The following is a 10,636-nucleotide window of genomic DNA, read 5'->3' on the forward strand; positions in this document are numbered from 1 at the left end:
GACGATAGTCACCTGGAATCAGAGAGTCAGTCAGCACTGTTTGCCCAAACTCAGACTCTTCTTACAGATTTTTCAGAAACATGCAATTCTGTCTTGAGATACTCTGCTTTAGCATCAGATGTAACAACTGAGGATGAAAACCATTTACAATGGTTAACTTCTGGGGATCGGTGCAAGACTGAAGAATGGTGTAATTTCTTCTGTGGTCTCAAGAGTCTGATTTCAACTGATTTGTGTAAAAAGCCTTTCAGCTTTCTCTCAGGATACTATTTTAGAGTCTCAAGGATCTCTGCATTAAGAGCAGTATATATAATTACTCTATCACCTGTAATATATGACACAGTAACAATAGAGAATGAGCAGTTTTACATTAAACCATAAAAGATCTTCCCACACAGTAGTTTATAGGTCATTGTCTGCATTAATACAGCATTAATACAGAATTAATTAATTCTAATTGCGCTACAGTTGACTTTATAACACAATTAAAGTATCCTTAATCTTCCTACTATTTTAGATCAACAGCTCTTTGGTGAAAAAAATCCACTATTTTTTTTCTCTTTGATTTGTAGGACTTAGCTATCTAGTGTGCTGTATTATCACTTCCTTCACAAAGGAAGGATTTTGGTTTTTAAATGAGAATCCCACTGCATTGCTTGAAATAGACTTCTCATATAAAGAAATATGTTCTCGAAGTGAAGGCAGGGATACACAAGTTGCGCAATCTAAATAGACAAGTTATACAGTCCTATTAATAAAACTCTTGCGCTATCATGTATAGTGAGAAAAAGAATATAAGAAGTGTAGAAGATCTTAAATGCACAAAATATTAAAGAGCAAAAGAGAACAATAGTCTTTGACAATAGCAGCTACAAAAATCTTAGCAAAGAAAGATTAATAATTGAACAAATAAATGCACAGTCTAACATGACAGATTTGGGCCTCATCTTCTTTCTTTTAGGGAAGAACTGAGAAAAAAATTCTCTCTGTATAGTTCCATCAGGTACACATTATCTCAACATTAGTTTCAACAGGATCCTGTATAAAGTGGCTTTTCTGTCATAAAGCAGATCCAGGCTGCATGAGGCAAAAGCCTATCTATTCCAGAAAAAGCTAAATGAAAAGAATGCCACCCAAAAGAAATGAAATGTTTGGTCTTAAATAAACACCATAAACCCAGCAATGGGCTAGAGCGCCTGAGGTATCAGCACAAAAATACTGTTCAGCAAATTATTCTTGGCACAAACAACAAGGTCGGTCTGCCCTGGGAGAAAGAAACACCCTGATGGTGACACCCACTGTCAAAAGTATAAATAGAGAGAGCTGGGGATGAAAAGTTGCAGTCCTGAATCTGATCAGGCTGTGCACCTAAATTCGGGATTGTGGTTAGACTCTCACCTGCTGTCACTATGAGCTGCGGCACTAAGTCTTCGACTAGTACCACTAGAATTAGCAGTGGAGGTGGTGGTAGTGGTGGCGGATGTAGTGGTGGAGGTGGTGGAGGGGGTAGCAGCTGTGGAGTACGTAAGTCTGGTGGATACTCCTCAGTGTCCACTAGAAAATACACCTCTTCTGGAGGAAGCGGAGGCTTTTCTGGGAGAAGCTTTGGTGGAGGAGTTTCCAGGAACAACTATGGAGGGGGCTTCAGCAGTGGCAGTTGTGGAAGGATTAGCCGTGGTAGCTATGGTGGGAGAATGAGTGGTGGTAGTTATGGAGGAGGAATGGGCTGTGGAAGTATGGGAGGAGGATTTGGATCAGGTGGGGGTGGTTTTGGGGGAATGGGAGGTGGTTATGGAGCTGGCCTTGGTGGAGGTAGTTTTGGTGGTTGTGGATATAGTGGAGGTGGATTTAGTGGCTTCGGCGGTAGTAGTGGCTTTGGTGGTGGTGGCTTTGGTGGTGGCAGCTTTGGTGGTGGCAGCTATGGTGGTGGCAGCTATGGTGGAGGTAGTTTTGGTGGAGTGGGGTTTGGTGAAGATGCTGGCTTGCTCTCCACAAATGAAAAGCTGACCATGCAGAACCTTAACGATCGCCTGGCTTCTTACTTGGATAAAGTGCGACACTTGGAGGACGAAAATGCTCACCTTGAACAACTGATCAGGGAATGGTATAAAAATCAAGGTCCCACTTCCACCAGGGACTACAGCCAATATTACAAAACAATTGAAGAACTGCAAAACCAGGTATGATGTAATTTGACTAACTTTGAACAGATTCTTGTTAGAATGGCACTTGGCTCCTGCAGCACAATATCCCTATTTGGGGCGATGTATTCCCTCCTTTCTTTTAGCCAGGAAGCAGACTGGTGTGGTGACAAGGCCTGATTACAAGTTTTTCTCTGTTGTGGGTGATATGCGTACTCTGGCATGCTTGTATTTGGCACAGGTAGCATCATTTGGTGCAATGGCAGATCATTACTACTGCACCCATTATAGGGCCTGTCCAGTGCTCCCTTCAACGCTGTGCTCTTGCTTGTTAGGTCCTCACTCTATTGGACAGGAGATATCATCATTGCTTGCTTATGGTGTGCTACTAGTGGCCATATTAATTGCATCTTTTTGTGAAGGATGAGCCAACATGTGCATTTAGTCTAGCCCTCAGCCATTTAATAGTCCCATATCTTCTACATTAATACGATTGTTGCCAAATGCAATGGTAATTATGTTTTCCCACTGCTTTTGGAATATGAGGAGTTTATTTAGTTACTCTTTCCAACAAGGTATTATGGTTTTTTTAATGGATATTTGTAAACCAAAATTGACAGCAAAGGCACTTTCTTTTAACTGGAAGCAATAAACTCTTCTCTCTCTATATAGCTCCCGCAGCACTAGTCAGGCTTGACATTACCATAAAGAGATTCTGAAATGTGTTTCTGCACAGGTATTTCTTTCCTCTGTCTGTGTGTCAGACTGAAAAGACAACTGACCAAATAACATCTGCCCTCTCCTTTTCAGATTGTTGGTGCAAATGTGGACCTTAACAAGATCCTTCTTGACATTGACAACACCAGAATGACTGTGGATGACTTCAGGTTGAAGTGAGTCTTTCCCTTCCTGTCTCATTCTATCTTGCCTCCCTTTACCCCCCATGAGTTCATATTGCCAATTAATCTTTGTCAATGCTATAGCCTCTCGGCTCCCGTGACAGAATATATAATTGTTGGGAAAAGCATTCTGAGAATGATTTTGTTAGTCTTTCATTATTATTTTTCTCCAGACAAGTTATTGAAGAGTGCCATTTAAAGGACTACTTTCTAAGTTTCTCCATCCTTGCATGTAGATAAGCATAATCCTCATCGTATAAATCTCACAGAGAAATTCCACTGAAATCAAACAAACCTATTGGAGATGGAAAGAGAACTGGGTCCTTTCTTTTAAGAACTGAGCAATAGGATTAAAGACCAAAAATGTACTGATGGGAACTGTTCATAATCAAGATAACAAACAAAGAGATCTGACGGTACTTTTACTATCTTTCTTGTCTGTCATTTAGATATGAAACAGAATACACTCTCCACCAGAGTGTTGCAAGTGATATTAATGGATTACGCCCACTTTTGGATCAACTGACTCTAGCCAGATCTGACTTGGAGACACAGTTTGAATCCCTAAAAGAGGAACTGATCTATCTCAAGAGGAACCATGAAGAGGTAAGTTTCTCCAGACTTTAAAATAATAACTAACAAAAACTCAACACTCAGAGAATGTCCTGTGGATTTCTTCCACTAGCAGTAACCAGATTTTGGCCATTGACTTTGATCATCCAACTTGACACCATAGGGCTTTGATTTTCAGGAGTACGTAGCATCCATAGCTGCCTGCAACTGATGTAAAAAGACACCTAGGTCAACGTGTGGCAAAATGAGATCAGGGAAGTGAATGGTTTTCAGTGCAAAGTACAAGTTTGTTGCTGAACTCATGAAAGGAAAATTGGATGGAATATAGGGAGGAGTCAAAATAAAATATTTATACTATCTGCAGTGATATTTCCCATTGAGAAGAAAAATACATAAAAGGATTTTCACAAAGAGCACGCTGCACAGAATGCCTTATCACCCTGAGGAGAAAATGTCAGGGTGAATGTGTATGTGGTGCCTGGTTATTGTTCACTGTAAAGTTTGGCTTAGGAATGGCAGAACTGTTCCCTTTCACGACAAGGGCAGATGAGGCCCCTTTGCTGGAGTGATATGGCTGTAGGAGGATTTGGGTCCCTTTCTTTTCCTTTATTTGAAACTATGACATTTCTCCTTACCTTCACCCTTTGAGAACCTGGTTGGGTTTTTTGTGTTTTTTTTTTTCAGGAAATGAAAGGACTGCAAACACAGTCTGGTGGTGATGTCAATGTGGAAGTCAATGCTACTCCTGGCATTAATTTGATGGAAAAATTAAATGAAATGCGTTGTGAATATGAACGGCTTATTGAGAACAACCGGAGAGAGGTGGAAAGCTGGTATGAAACGAAGGTAAAGCACAGGCTTTTTTCAGTTACTAAATCTTTCACAAAGAACTGGACCTATCTGCATCCAGCAGAGGAAAGGCAACTTACCACGTATTATTTAAGGGACAATAACTTTAAATTACTTTAAGCAGTTTACTGTAACAGGTCAGTTATGGAGTATTAAGTTTATGTGGTAAAGCATGTAGAATCTCTGTGTTCAGTAGCAAGGTGAATTACACAGAGTGAGTTGGCAGAGTGGCATGTGGGAAATACACATAGGCAGTCTACATTACACCTTTCTTCATTCTTATTAATTGCTTTCTCAATGCTTTTATGATAATCCCACAATGTTTTCTTATTATCAAAAATGCCTCAATTTTGTGTGTGAATTTTTCAGATGGAAGAAGTTAATCAACAAGTCCACTCAAGTGGCCAGGAGATACAATCAAGCAACCAACAGATCTCTGAGCTGAGACGTGAATATCAAAGCCTGGAAATTGAGCTGCAGTCGCAACTCAGCATGGTAAGTAAAGGTATTTGCTTCTGCTTCACCTGTGACACAGGCTGTATGTGTCACTAGAATGAAAGAATGGTTACACCTAGACAGTACTCCATCTGTAGAGAATGGGATATTGGATTACTTATCTTCAAATATATGCTTTTTTCTGGTTTGTGAAGATCGCCAATTTTTACACAAAAATGAGTTAAACTTGCCACATTCCCATAAACACTGTATTTTGTTTTCCATTTGCAGGTAGACTCTTTGCAATCCAACTTGGAAGACACAGAACGTCGCTATAACATGCAGCTGCAGCAGATCCAGAGTATGATCGTCCCCTTGGAGGAGGAGCTGGCCAGCATCCGCTGTGAGATGGAGAGTCAGAATGAAGAGTACAAGATGCTCCTGGGCATCAAGACCCGCCTGGAACAGGAGATTGCTCAGTACCGGGCACTGCTTGAGGAAGGGCAGCAAGACCTTGTGTATGTAAACTGACAAAAGAACACAGCATTATGTGAAAGCCAGGGCTGCTAGATCAGTCACAAAGACAGGAAATTAACAGTCTAGATTTGCAAAACAGATTTTGTACTGAAATGAGGCTAATTCCACTATCTTGACCAATCGCCTCCCAGGTTTGAGGTACTATACATTTCTTGGCAAACCTGTTCAGAATATAAATCATGTGAGGAAAAATTAACACAGAAATTCTGAACTACTGATTCGGGGCTGGACAGGGAAACCCACATACAGAGCCTTGCCTTTACCCTGGTTCCAGAAAAGGCCAGTAACTGAACAGACAGAAGTCACCTTGGAAAAGACTGTAAGCAGAAAAATGACCAGTTTTCCAAACCTTCATAGAAGTCTCAGTGGGCAATTCTCTGAAAGTTCAAGCTACTTCGGTTTCCCTTATGCAGTGAGCCTGCTTCTGCTTGTAAGTGGCGCCTGAAAGAACAGCTAAAGCTTCATTTTCTGCCTTTCCAATTTGGAATGCAGTGACACCATATGCTGATAAAGCAGCAATGCTAAATCTTGCAAGAAATATCTGAGCAGAATGTGGGAAAAGCAAAAATTATTGCATTCAAGCTGAAATTGAAAGGGGGGTTGATTTTTGGCACTGCGTCAGTTGTCTTGCTGATCTGTGGTAGGTTCTAAAAAGAATTACAGACAAGAGAAGTGCAGGCTTCCATGCAGTATCTGTAGATAGATTTCCTTCTGAGATAAAAAATGCATTTGATTAACTTTTTTCCCTCTTTTTTTCTCTCTCTTTGCAGAATCCCAGCAGGAGGAATGGGAGGAGGAATGGGAGGAGGCATGGGAGGTGGTAGAATAGGAGGTGGTGGCTATTCTTCTGGAGGAGGAAGAGGAGGTGGTAGCATGAGTGGTGGATATGGAGGTGGTAGCATTTCCTCCGGCAGCGGAATGGGAGGAGGAATGGGAGGAGGAAGTTGTGGAGGAGGAATGGGAGGAGGAAGTAGTGGAGGAGGAATGGGAGGAGGAATGGGAGGAGGAATGGGAGGAGGAAGTGGAGGAATAGGAGGGGGAAGCGGTGGTGGTGGATGCAGTAGTATTGTTGGAGGAGGAGGAGGAGGAGGAAGGATCTCAGGAGGCATCAGCAGTTCCCACTCCTACTCTTCATCTTCCCAGTCTCAGTCCTGCAGGAGTGGTGGTGAAAGCCAAGGTGAGAATTGTTGTATGGTCACAGTGTTCTCCCAGTCCCATCCTTACTAATTTATACACTGTATCAACATACTCTTCTCGAGGTAAACAGTACCGAGAATAAACTAAAATTTCTGGAAAGTGTTAGATTTCCTTTTATTAAACATTCTTTCCTATTTGTGTGCAAAGGATCAACTCCACTTAAGAAACACACATTCAATTTCTATTCAATTTTCTGGGTGACATCAGCTAATCGTGTAGTTAAAACACCAGCTGTTTTTCTTCATTTCTCTCATTCTCTGCAGAACCTCATAAAAACCGGTGCTTTTGCACCATGCTGAAGTTTTCCTTTATGCTTTTGGAATGCTTATGGTCACCTATCACATAATCAAGCTTCTTTTCTGTCTGGTAAATACTGGTGCCTCAGAGATTCCATGCCAGTACTGAAGAAATTAATGCTTTCTTTATTTCTAAACAGGGTATGGAAGAAAATCTTTTGAGTAAGAATATACATTGAGGATCCTACAGTGCAAGACCTTTCAAACAGAAATTGGCCCAAATCCTCTACATTCCCCATGCTCCTGAGGAAAGACAGATGCTCTTAACGGTTCCTCAACGTTGCTGACGCCATCTATCCAAAAAGGCCCATCGGAGCTCCTCAGATGGGCCCTCTGCCCACCTGCTGTGCATGCTCTGCGCTGCTTCTGCCTGGAATGCTTTGTGACTTCAACCATTGGCACTTGAGCTACTTGCTTTCCAGATTCAATCTGTTGGTTACTTGGGTTGTTCTGTATCAGGAAAATGTCACTAATAAAACTTCATTTCTGTCTGATGCAACCAGAATCCTGTGTGTAGGTTTTCTTCCATTCTGTAGGTATAAACACTTAAAAAGAAAACACAAAGCCATGCCAACACATGCCTCCAGGTAGAGAAGTTGATGACACATTACAATAGTTGATGATGAAATTTAGAGTTAAAGCGCAATTTCTGAGCATTCGGGGCAGATCACAATATTCTTGGAGCATTCCGGGCTGTGCCTTTGTTTTTTAATAAAGTGCCAGATACTCTTGTGGAGCTGAGCTCTAAGACTCAATAGCAGTTGAATATCAGCCCGGAACAGACTGCAGAATCTCAGCACGATATGAGTGCTAATGAAGTTGGCACCAAAGGAGTGCCCACCCAGGCCTGACACAAAGAAACATGAATGATTGTAAAATGAAAGGAATGTTTCAATTTGTGATTCACAAAACTTATCTGACACTCATCGGTTTAAACTGGAAATGCACAAACGAGGGATCTGTTTTTGAACAGACAAGAAAAAGAAGTTAAAAGGAAATATAATTTACAGTATCTTTACAAAGTTCTCCTCCATGAAATGTTAATACTAACAGCAATATTTGCCTTCTACCTGTGACAAATGAAGTACATGTGAAAGTACTTGGAATGTTTACTTTGGGATATAGGAAGATCTGTACTGTGAAGAAAATTAACATAAACTCTTTCAGCCACATCCAACTGTTACTTAAAAACATTCCTGACTACAGTTTGCAAAAAATTTGATTGCTTGGCTGCTGCAACAGCTTGGAGCAACTCAACAAACAAATAACCAGAAAGCACTCTCTTGTTATTAGCTATCTTTTGGGAGTTGCATTTGCTTCTGTCCAGCTTTTTTATATGCTTTTTTATAGTCATGATTTCAAAGAAATTACAGTATAGCTTCCTCCAGTGATTGGGACAACTTTGTCCATGAAAACAAGCAGTAGCTTGTTTCATTGCAGCCCACCCCCATGGGTAAAACCCATTTCCAGAGACTTAGTTGAAAAAAATAACTTTGCATTCTGGAGACGAACAAATTCAGAGATCAAAGGAAATGAAATATATTGTCCTAGGCCTTTCAAAGCAGTCTCTTGTGCACGTTTGAGGAATCTCAGGAATTTCTGCATTATATTTTGGAGGAGAAAGGGCTGCCAAAGTAGGCAGATGGTAAACCACAGCTTTATTAATTTTAATGAGAAGTTAGCATCTGAATTCCTCAGACTCATTTGAAAGTCTTAGTCCATTGTACAGCTACCACCTAGATAACACAGAACAGATGTCAACTATAGTCTGTGCAGCTCGCAAGTAAACCCAGCAGTGGAAAACCTGGAAAGGAACATAAAATACTAGTGCCTGCCCAGCGTGCCAGTCTCCCCGTAGCTGCCCCCTGGCAGCTCAGGGGAGGTTCAGGCCACATAGCTGCTTGCAGAAGGCTCTGTCCTAACCCCAGCCACAACGGGATGTCTATGGTGAAGCTAAGTTTTAAAAAAAGGCACACAGCAGTCCGAGCAACAAAGGCCAGCAGAGTATCCTGGGCAAACGAGTGGCCAAAATTACCCTGAGGCTGCACTAGTGAAGGGTCTATTTCCCTTGTACGTGAACTCGCAGGCTGAACTGCTGATGCAGGGCTGTGCGCTCAGGGAGTGGTTGCTAGTGGTGAGTGAAGAGCCAAAGAAAACTGGGTTGTGTGCAACAGGAGCTAGGACCACAGATTGAAGGTAAAACAGGTCGATGCACAAGGGTGTGGATCGAGAGAATAGATGCAAAATTAATTTCCATGCCATGCAAACTTTCTCAACACTTGGAAACCATTCAGGGAAATAGCAATACTTGACCTACACCAAATCGAAGTCTGTATATGTTTGTGTTGTGCTTGCATGAACTAGGTTTTGCAGACTTGTTCAACGGACTTTATGCTCCACAAACACTTCCAGTGACACACAACAGAAGAATGAGATTCTAGTAATGCTGATTTCTATTTCTTTGTTTTAGATACTGGGACTGCATGCATCATCTAGAAAGAGATGCAATGTTCATAGAAAATGGTATGTGGATTATTTCAAAGTAATCAACTGTGCTTATGCCAGAGCCCTCTAGAGGGTACTATATCGTTACCTCTTGCACCTTATATGTTACAACTACCTCCACAGATGTCAATCTACGCTTTAAATTAACCTTTAAAGAGTATTTATTTTCCTCTCTCGTAATTACCTGTTGCCCAACAGGTACTAAGTGCTACACATCATATGATGAAGTTCAGAAGGGGTTAAAACAGGCAGAATGGAGACTGCACCTAGTAAGAGACCCAGTTTGAGGGAATGAAGGTTTTTCAGGAGAAAGACACTGGTGTGGCTAAGGAAATTAAAAGAGAGTATGAGAGGGGAATAAGGAATCCCACTGTATCTTGAACAAAGACTGAGAAAACCCTCTGGATCTAAACAGTGAGAACGTTTGGATGAATGGAATACAGCTGGGGTCTTCCACGGAGAACTATGAAATTTGGGGATATGTCCCCCTGAAGGCTGTAGCCACAGAGGTGATTCTCCACTCCATATACAGAAGATCAAAATGAAGAACACCATTAATTCCACTGTATCAGTCTAGGGTACGTGGAGACCCTGGGCTGTATTTTGAGTGCTGTAACTTTGGTGACCCTGTCTCAGAAATAACACGATGGAGCTGAAAAGACTCGGGGAATGGTGGAAAAGGTATAGAAAAAACTTCTGCATGTGCACTAGATAGTATCCTAGAGTGTTTCAAGCTCAGGAGGCACATCATGACCAAGGATATGACAGCATTCTCCCTAAACACAGCAGTATGCAAAATCACGACTGACATGAAGGTGTTTCTAATTAAAGTTAGTGGACAAAAAGTTGATAAGTCATAATTTTGTAGATTTTTTCATGATTCAGTTTCACTTTAAGTTCAAAATTTTGTTTCTCTCTTAAGGAGTGTCTCCCACATACTGAAGTCCCGTTCCTTCTGGAGTCAGCTAACAGCTCTAGTTCTTTGGAAGTCACTGCCAGTACCTACAAGGAGATGCCTTCAGGCAGGTGAATTCAAGCTCTGGGATTCAGCACCTCAAGTTCCTATCTCATTGCATATTAAGCTTCTGAAGACTAAGCACTTTTTCAGATAGCAGATAACATTCTAGTGGTAACAGTTCACACCCCTCCCCTTCCAATTCAACAATATTTGGTTGATGAGCCTTTCTATATAATTCTTATGATA

General features: G+C 41.4%; 1 protein-coding gene and 1 long non-coding RNA gene across 4 annotated transcripts in view; one reads left to right on the top strand and one right to left on the bottom strand.

The window, feature by feature from the left end:
* Positions 1-10,636, bottom strand: part of LOC140662557 (uncharacterized) — a 129,713-nt gene that overhangs the window by 24,909 nt on the left and 94,168 nt on the right. The gene's annotated exons all lie outside the window — the stretch shown is intronic.
* On the top strand, positions 1,410-7,314 carry LOC140662524 (keratin, type I cytoskeletal 19-like). Its single transcript, XM_072886041.1, has 9 exons — positions 1,410-2,180; positions 2,952-3,034; positions 3,490-3,646; positions 4,298-4,459; positions 4,832-4,957; positions 5,189-5,415; positions 6,205-6,326; positions 6,387-6,611; positions 7,068-7,314. Exons 1-9 carry the CDS (start codon positions 1,410-1,412, stop codon positions 7,091-7,093), a joined length of 1,899 nt encoding a protein of 632 aa, XP_072742142.1. The 3' UTR covers positions 7,094-7,314.

The sequence above is a fragment of the Ciconia boyciana genome, chromosome 22 (assembly GCF_034638445.1).
Source record: "Ciconia boyciana chromosome 22, ASM3463844v1, whole genome shotgun sequence".
NCBI classification, from domain to species: domain Eukaryota; kingdom Metazoa; phylum Chordata; class Aves; order Ciconiiformes; family Ciconiidae; genus Ciconia; species Ciconia boyciana.

Excerpts from the sequence above, each read along its gene's own strand:
- LOC140662524 (XM_072886041.1), top strand. The coding sequence starts at position 1,410 with ATGAGCTGCGGCACTAAGTCTTCGACTAGTACCACTAGAATTAGCAGT. Across the intron at positions 4,460-4,831 it reads AAAGCTGGTATGAAACGAAG|ATGGAAGAAGTTAATCAACA; the intron begins GTAAAGCACAGG and ends TGAATTTTTCAG. Across the intron at positions 5,416-6,204 it reads GAAGGGCAGCAAGACCTTGT|AATCCCAGCAGGAGGAATGG; the intron begins GTATGTAAACTG and ends CTCTCTTTGCAG.